This window comes from Trichogramma pretiosum, unplaced genomic scaffold (genome assembly GCF_000599845.2).
Source record: "Trichogramma pretiosum strain Unisexual culture from Peru unplaced genomic scaffold, Tpre_2.0 scaffold31, whole genome shotgun sequence".
NCBI classification, from domain to species: Eukaryota; Metazoa; Arthropoda; class Insecta; order Hymenoptera; family Trichogrammatidae; genus Trichogramma; species Trichogramma pretiosum.
The window spans coordinates 1,179,564-1,197,558 of NW_019641631.1; the positions used below are offsets into that span (position 1 = coordinate 1,179,564).

Here is a 17,995-nt window from a genome sequence, read left to right on the forward strand (position 1 = left end):
AATGTTCGTACCTTTAAACAGCTCTATCTCCGTCATTTTTTAACCAGTCTTAAATCCGCGCACGGCAATTTGAAGGTAATGAAAATACCTTTAAAATGAGACCTTGCAAAAGTCAATACGTCAATCCTATCGTCTTCTACATTAATTCAAAAAAAGGTAAAAAACGACAATTTTGCGATTTTTCATCCCCCTTCATTGCCCTCCCATAACCGGGGGTGGGGTTATCCAGCTCTACATAATTTTTTTATGAAAAGTACATACCTTGACCTAAAAAATGCAACCCTCAAATTTAAAAAATATGCACCAGTGCCTGAGTTACAAATATTTGAATAATACGCAAAAATAGGTAAAAACGGCTATTTTTGGACCTTCGAGGGGCCCAAAATTGAGCCCCAAGGCCCCTACAGGGCTAAAAATTTACCTGAAGCCTATTTTCACATACCCAAATAACATACTAAATTTTGGGGTAGATCCGAGAACCCCCCGCACAAAAGTTGTACTAGAAAAAACTGCTCATATATTAAATTCATATATTCATATTCCAAAGAAAATTTTTACAACAAAAAATTTCCGAAATCGTTCAGAGAATTTATGTAAATTTTGACAGAATTGATCAGATTTTGAAAAATCCCAAATATTTTTAAAAAAGTATGGAAAAGTTCTCATGTATTTTTTAAACGATTATAAAACATTTCTCTGTGAAGCTGATTGTTGTTAAGTAAAAAGTTAATGGATTAATTTCTCGTTGCTTCGTGGATCTCGGATCAAGTACACGTCTTTTGGAATTCCGTTTTTTATTAGAAAAATAAATCGTGATTTTTATTTATCACAAAATCAACTTCAGTTCTGAAAGAGCGGACCCGAAAACCCACTCGAGTACAACTCGAGAAAAAAATTTTTATCTATGGTTTCGATTTGATTGAAAGTTCATACCCAAAATTCATTTTTTGCTCATTACATAGTCGAATGATATTGGATTTTCATGAGCTTCTTATATTTAAATTTTTAAACATAATTATTTGTTACAATAAATATGTAATATAATTTTCAAATCTATGTTTTAAATGATGTTGACATCCATTAATACAATTAATTTATAACTAATCGAGTAGTAAATACTAGAATCATTTTTTAGATAGATTTTTAATTTCGCAGTGCTGTTGCAGTATTTGTACTACATCCAAAGCGCATCCCCAACAGAGCGTTACACCACTTCCTCCATGACCGTAATTGTGAATTATCTTTAAAAATAAACACACATAATTAATTATTTAATTTATAAAAAATACAATTGAAGAAAAAAATTATTACCGTCAGATTTTTTGAGTCAGAATAGCTAACAGTTTCTTTCTCTAAGCGTACCTCTTTTCTCACCGGTCGAAGTCCCACCCAATGAGTTAATTCTTGGCATTTCTGAAAAATAAACTCTGAATTAATATTAGCATTAATTAAATACATCAATTCAAGTATATTGATTTTCATACATTAATCGATGGATACATTCGTTCACAACCTACACGTATTGCAGATAAATCGTCTTCTCTTACAGAAATATCAAAATCACCCTTTTGTTTTGTTCCTCCGAGTATTACCGTATCTACACTAAAAAAATTCAAAAAACATTTTTGGATTTCATCTTATATTTTTCAAGTAAAAACATTTTTATATACTTTGGAATGACGTAATTTCCGTCGCCATCTTCTTCCAGCATTACCTCAAATAACCACGGTCCTTTAACCTGTTATTGAGATTTCATATTGTTATAAACTTCAAATTTCATTAAGTTCATTAATAGAAAAATATTCACTCTAGTAACTTGTCCCCGAACTGGTACAAGTGATTTGTCTTTCAAAAGATCTCTCGATCCCATTCCAGTGCAGTTTATAATAACATCATATCCTTCATGGTATAAATTCTCCAAGCTTTGAACTTTTCTTTCAACAATTTTTCCATTGCTTTGCTTGAATTTTTCCATCAACCACGGCAAAAGCTTTGTAGATTCACAGGTGTAAGTAACAAAATGAATGGCCCCACTTTAAAAAATTACCTGTTTATTTATTATTCAATTTATTTATTACACTTTTTTTACCCATATTTAGATTTATGGCGTTTATTGAAACTCTCTAATTCATCATCTGATAACTCATAAGCACCATAAGCTGCAGATGCCCAATCAGGTAAAGGATACCCCTCTGGCTCATGTGTGACTCGATATAATGGCAATAAACAAAGACCAATATCTGCAGCCAAACCCTTTTTCCAAAAGTTCTCCATCCATCTATGAGTTAGCGTAGACCAACGTCTGTTGAATAATTTCAAATATTTTTAAGCGTATTGTGGCATATTTATACGTTATATGTAAATTTGAACAAAATATCATATAGCGATTGTCAATCGCATTATTTGATTTATTATTTAATATTTATTTATTTAATAAACAAGTCTTACAATATTTTCGTCGGATCGGTATTTTCAAGAACGAATGGACTCCAAAGACCTGCACTTCCATCTCCCGTTGTGTATGGTGAAAAGATCTCAGAAAAAATAGTCACCTCAGCAGCTGGAAATGCCTGTTGTACTGCTAGGGCAGATGTCACCCCAATAACTCCCGCGCCCACTATTGCAATGTGATTTGGCACGTTCATACTACTAAAATATTTTAATATTTGAAAATAAAATAATATATCAGTTGTTAATAAAACAATGATGTGCACTCCGCGAACAGTTACGATACAATAAGAATATTAACTAATCTTATCAATCAACAATAATATAATGAAATTCATTATCAATTCCAGCGCTGCATTATATGTCTACTTTAAAAAGTTTATCTTGGATTATTATTTGGTACTTTTCAAATTTATTAAATTTTTAAAATTCCATTATGCCTTCAACTTTCTGAAGAGAAACTCTTTTTGAAATTATTATTTTTTACGAAATAATTGTCCACTTCGAAATATAATATTTTATTTTTTATAGATCATATTGTTCTTGATAACACTGAATGAAAGTTATAAGCTGCTCCTATTGAAAGCCAACAAGATAATGTACTCAATATCGCTTTCATGAAATTAGTTAAACTAAAAATGACAGAATAACAATTCTGGACAATGATTACGATGTTCAATGTTTGTATGGACTAATGGCACCCTGTTTATTTCTAAAAATAACCGTTGCAAAATACATTTTGAAAGAGCTTCTTCCTAAAAATTTGGTCATTCCTATCTATTGTTGCGTGTGGGTCATTTTTTCGAATAATCCTGTGCGATGAGTTCTCAGATTTTAACTCAAAAAACACATTTTCCTCTTTGGGCAACGATATTAATAACTGGTTAATAACTATGCGTGTATGCAGTATGAATTTCTTTACATAAGGCTGCAAGTAACAAGAATGTTTTGGCTGTCATCAAACACCAGCGGAAGGAATGAAGTTACACCTTGCAGCGGACGATAAGGAGAACAAAAAGTTGATTTGTAGTCTTATTCTTTGTGCCTACTGCTATGTCATGAGTATCACTACGACAGTCCAGTCGATCACCGGTTTGTGCAAAGCTTGAAGTATCTTGTTAAGATTATTTATTCAACAAACTTAAAATTCACAAAAGTATAAACTTGTATTGTACCTTTTATTCGTAAGTATAATCAAGTTTTAAATTAAGGCATATCGATTAAAGGAGATAATTTAAGTAAGAAATTTTGTTTAATTTTTTAAATTGTTATGATATTGAGGTACATTTAAAATCATAAAAATATTTTTATTTCATTTACAATCATACGATTCGTAATAATATTCTTAATATTTTTATTTTCAATTAAAATTAAAATTGTTAAAGTTTTTACTTTTACATCCATTCGCTCTAAGTAACGCCATCTTGAAACCAAACGGCAAATCTACAACGCTGTTCGCAAGCTCGAGTGATAAATTCTAACTAACTCGTTAGATAATATAGAAAATGACAATACTTTTTTTTGAATAATCATATCATTCTTATCATCTTCAAACCGGTTATTAACGTTGTCAAACTATCATTTATATATAAAGTAATATTTTGTTGATGACTTCAAGACTCCCTTATTTCAAATAATTGGAATTCGAAAAATATACTCTCTTTTTTTTTTAATGAACAAGCATTAATAATGTTGTAACTAATCATAATTCAAGCACGATATATTTCGACTTATAATTCGATACATTTTTCTGCGAGCAAATGAACTTTGTAATATTAATAATATATGGGATGACTTAATCTGACACATTTGTCATTGAATTGCGTATTTTTATTTCTTTATAATATTTTGATCATATATATTTGAAGCTTTTATTATTTTAAAAAATTTATGGATTTTAAATAACAATTCAAAAATAAATAGCCCAACTAAAAAACCAAATTAATTGTAATAAACAGAAAAGCACGTTTGGTATATCCTCATATGTATAGTTTCTGTAACGTATAAAATTTGTACTTATAATTCATGCGCTTGTAACAAAGCTATAACAGCGTGCGCTGCCCACTCGGCATCATATCTTAGGTTTTTAATTCTCACGCGTTTCTCTGCTTTGTAGATGCAAGGGCTTTTTGTTATATTATTTGCACCTTTGAAAAAAACGTTAACTCCGGTGTGGCCGATACGCGTGAATGTACTCGAGATTTACTTGTGGAATTACGTAAAGGTGCACACTGAGTGGCTGCAGAAACACTTTATCTCTTCATACAATCTTATCTAATTTGACTGATTCATTGTTGTAAACCAAAACAGCTTCCATGAGCGATGTACCAGACGCTACATGTACTCAAATTTACATAGTGGTTGCTTCACTTTGCTAATCTTGTATATCTCATTCACACTTTAAACACAAACAATGATCTTTCATTTATTTCTGCTTGCAATTTTGATATTAGGAACGGGGATAATCTTCCTGGTGAAAATGTTCAATATTTTATGGTACGTTTTTGGCCAACGAAAAAATTTCTTGGATATAAAAAGGATCATTAGAAATAGATAGATTACTATTAATTTATTTGAATCTACTTAAACTATGCTTTAACTTATACAATTACTTCTAATTTGCTACTTGCAGATTTATGTATAAAGGTTCTCGCCATGTAGCATTAAAGATTTAAAGTGGTATAATATCATATATAGAGTGGTTTAAAACTGGTCTGAATTTTTAATATAGTTAAATTTTCATTTTATGTCATCTAAATTGCACTTGACATCTGTAGCATAATTCGAACAGAAAAATCGCCAAAAATAAGCCAATGATTGGTAGTGTTTTTTGCAACATTTTGAATGGTCAACTTTAATCATTAGGCCAATAGGGATTTTATGTTTCATTTTTACACGAACCAGAAATTCGGTAATAAAATTAAAATTAAAATAAATATAGCGTTTCAGGGACTGATGTTACATTGTGAATGACAATAGCAACAACTATACACGGGTCAGCATTGGCAAAGCCTCTTTTTCATTAGGTTCACATAAAAAAATCTGCTCAATATTTTGGAATTACTTAACGAACTAGGCTGCTGTTTTCACATCAAACATAACATTTATTTTGATGAACTGACACAAATTTTAGTTATAATTAAATGATAATAATTATAATCATTTAGAAACACATCATAGATATAATAAATTTGTTATTTTCTTAATAATTGTTGGATAATAATAATAATTCGAAATATTTGTTCCATATAGCGGTATGAAAATTTGCTATGGAAGAAACTATTCTATAATAATATAATAAAATAATTTATGTATGCAATTACTATATACTGATTTAATTTATTGATCATAAAAACTTCAATTTTTAGTTCATTTTCCGTATCATGATTGAGGGACATTTTTAAAAAAATGCACACAATATATTCAAATTAAGCAGGTGAAAAATGATCCAATAGGTCGATCGCATAAAAAAATTTGAAAGTGCATGCATTATCATTTTATGATTAACGATCTGTTCAATGTGATTGAAAGTCGAGGCGAGGAGGCCTAGATCGGTTGCCATAGATGCGCTCGGCGTTCGCATTTACGCCCTGTGCGTAAGTACGTCGCGCGTTACGGTCGTTATGAACACCCTTGGCATATGATAATTATTGATTCTCAAGCACGACCAAGCGCGCACAGCACTTATTGCTCGCGCTGCCGACTAGATTATTGCTCCAATTTTACTTTATCCTGCAGCTGTTTATACATAGTCAGCATGACGATCTGGTATTACTTTTTTCCTACATTTTCAAGTGTGCTGTGGAAACTACATCAGCATATGCTGCGAATTTTTTCAAGCGTTCATAAACGTATGCGATTAATTGATAATGTTGGTTTTTTACATTCATAATTATCCCAGAAATCTACTCAAATCGATCGATATATGTAGTCTGCTTTATATTCCGAGGAAGTTTTTATTTTTTTTTACTATCGGAAGTTGACGTAAAAAAAATGCAAATGATTTCTGAACAATTATGAGTTGTGAAATAGTATCCATTGAACGAATTTTCAAAATATTTTTATCGTACGGCTTCTTCGTTGCATAATAAAGACTGGTTCGATATTCTATGTGTATCTTTTAACTCCAATAGAGGCTGATTAGAATACGAGTTCTTGAGCACGTGAAAGCTGTATCCTATGATTTCGAACACGCTTTTGCATTCTCATGGCATATCTGTAATGGATTAACTAGAACCTTTAAAAATGGTCTTGCGCAAGCTTTAAAAAAATTTGTTTCGCTATGATTGAAAATCATAATTGTACCTAGTGATCATGTATTTCTCTGATTAATCCTAATGAAATTTGTCAAAAAAGTTTCGATCGTAGTAGAGCGGTCAAGTTGACTTATCAATACACAGTTTCGCAGAGTTGCACAGATGACTGCGCGAGATGAGAGTCCTAAGGTACACACGAGCACATACATGCTTAGGTAGAATGACTTCTCTCTTTCTCTCTTTCTCTCTCTCTCTCTCTCTCTCTTTCCTTTTAATAGCCTGGCTATAAAGAAAATTTTCTACGGTGGCGGTGACCGTTTACAGGAGCGAAGGAAGCGCGCCGCACACACAGCACCTACGTATATAGCATACATCGATATATACAACGGCGAGCGCGCGAGAAAGAGACGAGACGACTTTGAGTGTGTATACAAGTCGCGATCACAGGAGAATGAGAAGAGAGAGAGAGAGAGAGAGCAAGAAAGAGAGAGAGAGAGGACCCAGGTGAACGGCAGGCATGCAGGCAGGTTCGCCAACGAGAGGCCCCCCTGGCACTCTCTCCCGAGCAACGGGTTCAAACGCGCACTAGCCGAGACGCTCTCCTGTGCGCGCCACAGCGGTATATTCCACTCGCCGCGCACCGTATAGCGTATATACACACACGTTCGCGGATCGTCGTGCGCGCGACAGCACTGCTCCGCGCGATCTATTCTCTTATATATTTATTATCCGGTTGGCAAGCGACTGGACAATTTTTTTTCGTCTCTCTTTTAATTGGAAATCGAGGTGATTGCTCGCGCCGAGTCGATATATAATTTTCAAAAATTGCGAGCTCTCGCGGTGCATATGACATGACCCGATTCTCCTTTCTCTTTCGCTCGTTAGCTCGCTGCCGTTTTCCGACGTAGAAGTGACATACAGCCGACAGAAGTGTTTGTGTGTGTCTGTGTGTGTGTGTGTGTATCATAAGTGCGTGTGCAATTGCGACTGATCGCGATCGGTTTTGCTCGCCGAAAAGTACAAACGGGTGCGCACGCGACGCATCGGTAAATACAATTGTGCGCGTCCTTTGGTGTCTATCCTCTTGTATTGAATCAGTGCTGTATAAAGTGGTGTGTGCATGTGCTTCTGCTGCTTCTGCTGCTGCTGCTACTGCTACTACTGTTGATCGATTCCACGGCTCGAGTCGATCACGGCTAATGTACTAGAAAAGAAAGAATGCGGTAGAGAATTTAAGATGCCGCGAGCGAAGATCCAGGATGGCAAGCGGTGGCCCGTGCTGCTGCTACCGCTGCTCCTGCTGCTTTTTCTGCTGCTCAGCTGCAGCGGCAACGGTGTTCAAGCCAGAGACGTTGCTAGATCCCGACGTGCCATCGGTGAGTCTCTCGCTTAATACATAATAATCCCTCGACTCGACTCGGGGGCCTACCTCTGCGCGCGTATACGTTGCAGTTGCAGTCTACAGTTTATGTCCTCCGAGAGGAGGAAAGAAAAAAAGAACTCGTTTTGCGGCTTTAACATCCTCCTTCCTCGAGAGCTTGTATTGTGTGTGTGTATGTGTTTGTCTGTCCCTCTGTCCGTGCGATCAAGTCCACGTGTTAAAAAACTGGCGTGAAATCAACGTGACTACTTTTGCCGACTGTATGGGCCGACTAGCGGCTTAGATCTCTGTGGCAATAAATTGGTCCGACTTCGGAGTGTAATTGAATTTTCGTTATTGCACACTGCGAGTCGTAAAAAATAAAGAGTCAACCTTTTACTTTCTCGAAAAATATCTAACGACACACGTACGGTCTGAAGTGTCATTTTTTCACACGCTGCTGAGAGCCCTGCCGAGCTCGACAAAGACGTTTAATTTAAAATTATAGATCTGCGGCTAGAAATTTTACCGATCATTGCCACGATTCTCGCTATAAACTATCGTTGACGATCGCGTCGTCGTTGTCGTCCTCGTCCCAGACTAGCTGAAATTTTGCGTAGTTGACGCCGTAAAATAAATCTCATAATCTATAAATCGCTTGCCGATCTGTGCGTGCGTGCGAGTGCGCGTCTCTACACCTCCAGCTCCGAAAGAGAAATTTCAAAAGTGCTTCCTCAAATTTCTTTATCGAGCACATCATGCTAGGATAAACTTTTACTCGCGTATCTACGAGATGCAATTTGAGAAATCGTCGACAGAAATAATTAATTCTGCAGTTGACTTTTCATTGAATATGATGGCGTGTTTTCGTGCAATTTTATCGCGTCGCGTAGCTTTCCATTTTAAGCGTTAAATAACCCACACTCGAAAATAAAAAACAAATTTAATTTTGAAATGAATAAATTTTAGTTCAATGAGTAATGGTTTCGAGAAATCTGTCAAAAGTAGTTTCACCCGTCTATATGTAAACAAAACCAAGAATTCATTCACCTGTGCTTTCTTGCAAAACTAAAAACCACCTGAGAAAAATTTGATGCATTGGTAACCTACAATGCACGATTAGACAATAAATTTCAAATTATATAACCCACCACTAACAGAGCTATAGATGTAAACCAACAAGAACGAGATAAAAACCACCAACTTTGAAATATATATCATAATCATCTGACGAATCTTATCGGATTAACGGATACCAATTGCTTAGAGAAATTCACAATTCGTATGTGTGCCTTACACATAATAATGCTCATGAGGATGAGACTTTAAAAAAATGGTGAATGTAGTTTGGTGTACGTTTCAATTAAAAATTACAAGTTTATTTGTTTCTTATAATGTCAATATAAATAAAACAGCGATAAAGGCGGTGCCAAAGTCAAATTTATTAAAACAGGCGGTGGACGGGAGTGCGTAATCAACCACTGCCTCGTCACCTAGTTGACGTTTCGCCGACCACTTTGTCGGCCTCTTCAGGACTGTTGTGTCTATTATAAGACTTGAAACAACATGGAAATTATTGAATTCTACTTTATTTTGAACCTATCATTTTGATGCGCTTTCTCAGATTGCATTCATATTATTTTTAATTTTTGTGGATCTTTACGTTAAATTGATCACTCTAGTTCTGAATTATTTCAAGTTTTGCTATGAAGATATCTGCAATGGTTAAGATTTGATTGAAAATTCATTCAACATTTTCTCGTTTCAGTTTGAAAAACCCCGATGATTCAAACCTTTGAGTTGCTAATTTTCAAATATGGAATGATTGCGTGCATTGTTATAATCTAGCGTGATTCCATGCTAACGCCCACGCGCTCACGCGCCGGATGACCGTGAGAATGTAATTATCAAAGGCTGCATCGAAAATCTAATAATAATTCACAGTTTCGCGAGTTACATATGCTTCGCGGAGAAAAAATAATAACGCTAGAAGCTCCGCAAATACTGTCACAATAAAAAAAATAATATTTGTAAAGAACCTATGCGCGCGCACTTGGTGCTCGTGTTCCGTGAAAAGGAGAAATGAGTCATCGAGAAAATAAAATTTAAATGTAAAAAGCACACTTGCTCGACGTAAGAAGGCGCGCGCGTGAAAGTACCTGCGTATAATTAATATATATACGGAAAGAAAAAAAAATTAGGATGAGCCTCGGTCGGCTTCGCCTGTATATTAAAATACATATTATATATAACGCGCACGACCTCGTGCGTGAAAGAACATCGTCGCGACTCTGTACGCGGTAAGCGACTTTGGAATTTCGGTGTAGTGTAACGGTACGAGGCGACAGAAAAGGATACGTACTCGCATATATACCTACATGCAAGAAACCGCCGCTGTATACGCGAGCGCATATAAACACATATAGGTATGATACGCGTGCAGCAGTGCGACCGGAAAAAAACAATTCCTTGCACTACTGCTCTCTCTTTCTCTCAAACACACACACTCGTATACTTATACTCATACGATACACGGCTTATGCGAACTGAAATGAATGTATTGATACGGGTCGCGGTAGAAATTGTAACTTTGCATACGCGACACTGTTGATATAGTTGCGCGTCCAGCTGAATACATATGTGTCGCGATGATAGTTTTCACTAGCGTCGGATATACGTGTTCGAGAAAGAGAGAGCAAGGTCAGGCGAGTTTAAAGGGACAAAGGGAAATCGAGTCGGTTTCTAATGTACATTTATATAAGTGTACTGACAAGTTTAATCCGATGTTTATGAATAGAGTAAAAAAAAATTAAGAGAAATTTTATGACGAAATCTACCTGTTTCGACCGTGATCGGTCAACTCATTATGCTGTAATAAGTATTTTCTTAGCATTCAAATATCAATTATCATTATCTACCAGATAGCAGGGTAAAAATAGTACGAGCGAATGCCGAAGCTCGGAGAAGTTAATCGCTGCAAAAAAGAGTCAGTCAATAATCATTGCTAGCCGAAGGAAGAGGCATAAAGTTAAAAGCTTTAAATTATTCATGCATCGACAAGAAAGCACCGGGCAGTCCTGTACAACTGATTCCTGCGCTGTATTTATAGGCGCGCATAGGGTGGTATTATAGTTATATGTATAAATGTAAACCACAATAATACACGCGCAGTCGAGTCCGCCAGGCAAGTTATGCTCGCATATACATACGTGTAGGTAGGTAAGGTAGGTAGGCTTCTTTTTTCAAGACGTCGCGGACAAACCGAGCAGTCATATTCATCACTACTTACGGCTGCAGTTGCACCTGTGTAAAAATCGACGTTCCTCGCATGCGGCGCATTATACATGTATAGACAGTCAACTCAGTTCTCTCTCTCTCTCTCTCTCTTCTTTCTCGTGTATAGGGCGTTGCTACCTCTCTCGCACACGAAGAGAGGAACAGAGAAAAGAGCGAGAGGTTAAAGACTCCTCCGATCGTATATGTATACACCTATACTATAGGTACTCGTGTGGCTCGCGGCAGAGGCACAACGACGATCATGAACTGCTCTCCTCGGCTCGGTTCTGCCGGTGTGCTGCAGCAGCAGCAGCAGCAGCGCACGATGCCTTGTAACATGAACGCCAAGAGAGGAGGAGAAGCCGAAGAGAGAAGAAACACATCGCCGAGTACTCCAAGTAGAGATGGCAAGAGGGAAAGAAGAAGAAGAAGAAGAAGAAGAAGTGAGTCGAGCCTCGATCTTTTACGCGCGCGGGAAACCGCGAGAAGAGAGAGAGAGTAAGGTTTTTGCCCTGTGTAACTATACGATCGCATATTTCTATCTTTCTCTCTCTCTTTCTCTTGCGCTCTATACGTATACAAGTGTGTGTGCATGTATACATCCAGCGCTAAGACGCCGAGTCTTTTCTTTTTCGACGCGCTTCTCCAACGCGCGAGGATAGACTTTGCTCTTGCAGCTCGATTTTTACTTTTAATGGCTATTTTCCGGTCTAACCTCCTCGCACAGTGGATCTCCGCACGCACAGCAGCAGCAGCAGCAGCATAGAACGAGAGAGAGAGAGAGAGAGAGAGAGAGATCCCTGGTGGATGCTGCTGCCGTACGATTTATATATTTATTCGCATCGATGGAGCGTTTTTGTCGACCGTTCGATGGATGCCTTTACGAATGTGCAAAAGTAACTACCAGTGCGCGCGCCAGCAAGAAAATAGCTTGAAAATTTTAATCGTTTCGGATGCCGAAGGGAAAAAATTGCATCCTTAGAAATGCTATATGTTTAAGGATAAATTATATTTTAGAAAAGAAAATGAAAGGTTTGATAAAAAACCTTGAATTACCAGAAGGATGCGTGCTTTTTATGAACGCAACTCGAAGCAATAAAAGAACCGATTAAAAACGTAACGTAGACAGTGCGTTATTTCGAATGGCATCGAACGTCTCGGCGGATTATAACCACAGCAAAGAGCGATGATAATCACATGCATCGATCCTAGCTCTAGCGAGTAATTAATGTGGATGCAATTTTCCGTAGCCTACTGTACGCGATCGATGTGCATTTGTACGAGTCGTTTAGTGAAACATAATATACAGATCGTCGCACTCGGTATCTACATAGAGTTTCGGTAGCGATGCTAATAAAAGGAGAGGTGTCTTCGCGAGCTTTCGATGTCGTGCGTTACTTTTCATCAGCGTGTTCGTCTGTGCACTGGTGCGCGAACTTATAGACGAGTTACTCTCTGACTCTGTGCGCTCGACACAGAGCCGTGAACGGCTCTGTCTTACTTTCCAGTTTGTTTAATTGTTTCGAGCAAACTTTAATGCTGCCGCGTCACTCGGTTTATTGCCATATCGATACCAAGATCAAAAGCATAACTCGTTAATTACGAAAGATATGTCTGAGTGAATTTAATTTTTTTTGCTCGAGTAGATCTCATTATTGCAAACTTTCATGGGTACATGCGTAATGGCTAAATTTCGCATCAATGATACTCGCAGGAAGAAATAAAACAAAAGACGTCAGAGTGACTCAGGATACTCGGCAGCGCTCATGCATAAACGAGAAAGACACACGGAGCTTCTTCGAGTCCGTATATAATAGTCATGGCAACCATGCCACTGCGCCAAAGCTCGAGCAGCCACATCTTTTGCATATTATACACCGCTCGCTCCGTACATTGTGTATCGTTGTATCGTTGCAGCACTGCTATATCGTGCTGTATATGTTCACGGTTTATGCAAAAGGTATATGCAGCGGGCCTGGAGCGCACGGCAGCTCGTGGCGGGCACGAAAGTTTCGTCGATACATTTATGGAACTTCAAATTCACCAAGGAAATGCCATAGCGACAAAAGCAACACTGCAGTCAAGTGTTTTACATGCTACACGATGCACAATCCTTTTGATTTCCCTTCGATTCTTCGTCTCGTATAATATACACGCTCGCTCTGCACATACACACACATATAAAGCCGTATTATTATAATACGTGCTATATAAGAGTATTTCTTTGAGCCCGAGTCCCGACACGAAAAGAGCCGTATAATCCGCATATATAATGCCAGCTCCTCGACTAGAGATGATAAGATTGGCAGGTGCCACGTAAGAGCAGAGCTGCTGCACATATAAAGCCCATTACACGTTCACAGATCTCTCATCCGCGAACATTGTGGGCTCGCGCGAGATCGTCACGTAACTGCACCGCTACGAAGTGATCTCCCGCTGCAGCATGCCGCGCGCGAAAAAGACTATATTATATCTGCGCCGCTCTATATAAATATATATTTGGGAAAAAGTAGGTTTTTTTTTCATTCGTGTCCGCCCCGTATATATCGCGCGCGGGAGTATTATATTCTCGTAAAGAGTCAAGCGTGAGATCGTTTCGAGCTGCAGCAGCGCAGCTCGACTTGTGCCCCAGAAATTGGGAAATATCGCTCGCGCGCGCGCCGAAGCTATAGCTGCCTACACACTGGATTGACTTTCGCTCGAGAATGCTTATATACATTATATATACACCGCGCTAATGAGCCTGCAACGAATTACGCCAACAACAAGTGCATTTCTTCGATGTTATTTGCCCTATCTACATCGCTATATTATTCGCCTCGTTTTATTTAATCATATTTTATTGCAGTCGAGCTTTCGACGCGCGTACATGCACGCACATCCTTTTTTTTTTTTCATTTAATATATTCAAAAAGTCTCATGTAGGATAGAAACGCCGCGGCACAATATACATATGAGTCGAGCGTTGCATCTTCTCGTGTTTCCAACGCGACGCGCTCCGCGCTAAACTAACATAATGGGCAAAATCATTAGCAGCGAGGAACAATGCGCTCGTCGTGCGCGCCTGCAGCTAGCAGCATATCCGCTAGAAATCCGTCGTACGTAAGAAGTGCGACGCCTTTTAGTTGACTCTCTTAATTGCCTGCGACGCTACTTTGAGTGGGTACGCGCGACGTTTTTATTCCATTATTATACATTATGTACTCGCTTGATCTCGAGCGAATTAAAACCGTGGCAATAAACGATACCACTTGACTTTTCGACGTTTTATTATTAATTAATAGCGCGCAAATTATTTTCGTGCGCAGGCCCAGTTTTTCGCGTCGCACGTGGTGATCGCGAGGAAAAACCGACTCAGGAATCTGTTTCACACGCGCGCACCACTTAAGTATGTGTATAACTATGACGGAGATTGCGCATCGTTGCTGCGCTGCTTTTAGCTTTTCCAGTCACGATCGCAGAGCTTGCTGTCTGTGTATGTGTGCAGCAAGTACAGAAATACTAAGTTAATCCACTTGACTGCCGGAGTATACACATACGATATGTATACCTGGCAACACACATACAATACAGAGTTGCGCCGCCGCCAAGCAGTTTGTCGTGCAAAATTTTTCGCCTGAAATAACGAGTTCTGAATGCTTAATCAGGCCTAGTAGGCGTTGATGGATTTTTTTTTACTTTCATAAAAAAAAAAAAAGTATTCGTAACGTTCGCGTCTTTACGAAGACAATGCAAAAGTATTCCAATGACTGTACAACACACCCATTGTGGTGTGTTGGCAAAAAAAGACTATTACATAAATTAATAATAAAGAGGCGCGCGCGCGAGTATCTCGTCTGCAGGTTCTGGTTGCGGCTTCCAATTACGTTCACGCGCTCGTTGTAGGAAAGCTCTCGGATACTTGATACTCGCTGCGCATGTAAAGCGGCATCTCCTTTTTTTCCTCCACGAGCATCGAGATCGAGAGAAAATTATTTCCTCCTCTCATAATGTATATGGGGTTGTTTTCGCGCAAGATGGATCGTAGATATTTTGAAAACTCCAACTTGTTGCTGCCGCTGCCGCGCGTGTTTTTCACTCGCGAGATTTAGAAAAATGATGCCTCTGGCTCTCGTATACGGGCGCATTTTTTCTGTTCCCACAAACGCAGCACATACTCGCGCGACTCGTGCAGAGCTAAGTCAAAAGACCGTTAGATGCGGAGTGCATCCTGTGAGCGCGAGGCTTTGACTGTAAAATGTAATTAGCAGCTTCATATGTACGCGCGCGTGCATATGTGCTTTTTAGATACAGGCTTTATTACGAGCCAGAGTGATATTTATAAACAATGAAGCTTACATATATTCGCGTGCATTTACTTTCGAAGAAAATATTATTCTTGTCGGTGAAAATAGTTGCTTGTTCCGTAGCCGAACAACGCGGAGAACATTTCGTTTCTGGGTCTGAAAATTGGAATTTCGTTATGCGACCAGCGCTAATTCCTCGATTGGATTACTTTTGAGATTTACAATCATAAGAGGATTTTTTCCCCGCGCGTGTCTTCAATTACGATATAATCGTGCTATATAAAAAGTGCGTCACCTCGGCGGCTCAAATTGTTGAAACGTACACATACGAGGCAGGTTATATAGAGTATACGCTAGTATACGCGACACGACGATGCGCACACTGCAGGCAGGCAGGTAACGTCAAACTCGGCGCGGCACGCAAAACCCGGATGAAAAACGAGAGCTTACATGCCGCGCATCGAGTGTGCGTCCTGGAAACTTTCTTTACACTCTCTTGCGATATCACGCTATGTTGCACGCACGGACCAACTCATATATACACGCACGCACACGTATACATGTAAGCGCGTTTCATATACTCACTTGTATGCGCTGCTACTGCTGCTGCCGGCTGACTCGCAGCGAGTCGCAGCCATATAGGAGAATACCACGGCAAATAAGTGTTGCGCAAAGCGTGAAATCGACGCGATCGCGCGCCTTACGACTGATTAATCTAATTCTCAAGCGCAATTGTGCGCCACTGGGCTGCTGCTGCTGCTCTACTCTCGACCCGATTATCTGTGGCAGCACTTCTTTACTGCGACGCTGCATTATAACTATATGTGATCTCTTCTCAATGTCACGAGAGCTCCAGATCGAGTTTTGTATGAATCGAGATTGGCCGTTGGATTGAAAATGCGATAATCGAAATAAGTAAGATACGTTGGTTCGTACGCGTTGAAAAAATAAAATGTATGCAGAGTCGCGCGTCAGATGGTAGATTGGCTGGGCTGCTTGACGTTAGAAATAGTTTTGTAAGAATATCAATCAAAAGATCCTTGCCAGGGTTTACAGGAATTTTAAGACTCCTAGGGCTGCATCGATCTAATGATCTGTGTGAAATAAAAAGAGCATGAAGAAAATATTTCAACATTTGCAGTTTATTTTGACAAACATTCAAGAATTCATTCAAATTGAGAGGGTACCAAAATAGGAACAAACTTAAAAATTTTAAAAACGTTTACCGATGTTAATCAAAATTATTGCCAGTCTTCACTACTGCAGGACGAGCATCATTATCTGTAAATCCAAATGGCAAAGTGAAAAGAAATGTATATAATTCGAAGCATGGTTTCGATTTAATTTTTATCCGATAACTATTTTAATTGAATTATTTTCTATATTATACTTTCGGTACCTGCAAAGTGTCAATCTATTTTGACGCTGAAAATTGTCAATGAAACCAAATCATCGAGATGTAATATACTTGTCGAGATCGGATTTCAGTAACGCACCGGACAAGCATAAAAGCAACAATCGTTAGTGGTTTTTATGAATGTACCTGGATTGCAATGCTTATGAGCTATATAAGCATTTTTTGTTATTTGACCATATACCACAGTATCAACCGATCGTCTTTGTGGTACGATACTTTAAATAATCCACCACAAGTTACATGTTCAACGCTTGAGTAGCGGTGGTAATAGCACTTCTACAAAAAGTTATCTTATTTTTGGTTTTGGTAAATGAGAGATCTTTTTTGTTTTGTCTGCAGCAAATCTATGAAATGACCAATTTAGTGACAACTTTGAAAGAGGCCTATACTCTAATATATTATTTCCAACCTTTGCCGCTAGATGGCTAACTTCCTTATCTGAAAATCCGCAAGTGGTAAAGTAAAAATAATTGTATAAGTCAAAGCACTGTTATTGTACTTTCATTCACATAACATAAAATATAAATTGGCTGAAGTTGGTTTTTAATAAACAATATAAATCATATGATGTCATATTATTAATTTAAGACTTAAAATTTTCATAATGGTGACATCGTTGATTTTCAAATTCTTCGGTACGAAATTCAAATCGTCTCATTTTGCAACACGTTCGAGCTGCTTCTGGCTTGAACCTCTCAATTGCAGCATAATTTAAGATCTATTATTGTAACTTTTTGCGAAGAATTGAATTGTTTTCTCGAAAGAGGTCATTGTTATTATATCGTTTGACATTTTCACGAAATCCGTTTGGGAAAACAATGCCCCGCGCGTGACGCAATGTTCAATGTTATAAGCCGTAAAAAGTTCCAATAAATGCAGGACATTGTCGCGACAAAAATCTGTACGCAACTCTGTTTATTTAATGTGTAACTGAAAAACGATTTAACTCGAA

General features: G+C 38.1%; 1 protein-coding gene across 1 annotated transcript; it reads right to left on the reverse strand.

Moving 5' to 3' along the window:
* Positions 1 to 998: 998 nt before the first annotated feature.
* On the reverse strand, positions 999 to 16,273 carry LOC106652265 (D-aspartate oxidase). The gene is made up of 8 exons (XM_014371113.2): positions 16,212 to 16,273; positions 2,449 to 2,646; positions 2,090 to 2,302; positions 1,808 to 2,033; positions 1,671 to 1,738; positions 1,485 to 1,602; positions 1,312 to 1,413; positions 999 to 1,241 (listed from the first exon to the last, which is right to left on the reverse strand). Exons 1-8 carry the CDS (start codon positions 16,262 to 16,264, stop codon positions 1,125 to 1,127), a joined length of 1,095 nt encoding a protein of 364 aa, XP_014226599.1. The 5' UTR covers positions 16,265 to 16,273; the 3' UTR covers positions 999 to 1,124.
* Positions 16,274 to 17,995: the final 1,722 nt, after the last annotated feature.

Coding starts and splice junctions, on each gene's coding strand:
- LOC106652265 (XM_014371113.2), bottom strand. CDS start 16,264: ATGGCTGCGACTCGCTGCGAGTCAGCCGGCAGCAGCAGTAGCAGCGCA. Junction 1,739..1,807: donor TTCGGGGACAAGTTACTAGA/GTGAATATTTTT, acceptor TCTCAATAACAG/GTTAAAGGACCGTGGTTATT. Junction 1,603..1,670: donor GGAAATTACGTCATTCCAAA/GTATATAAAAAT, acceptor GAATTTTTTTAG/TGTAGATACGGTAATACTCG.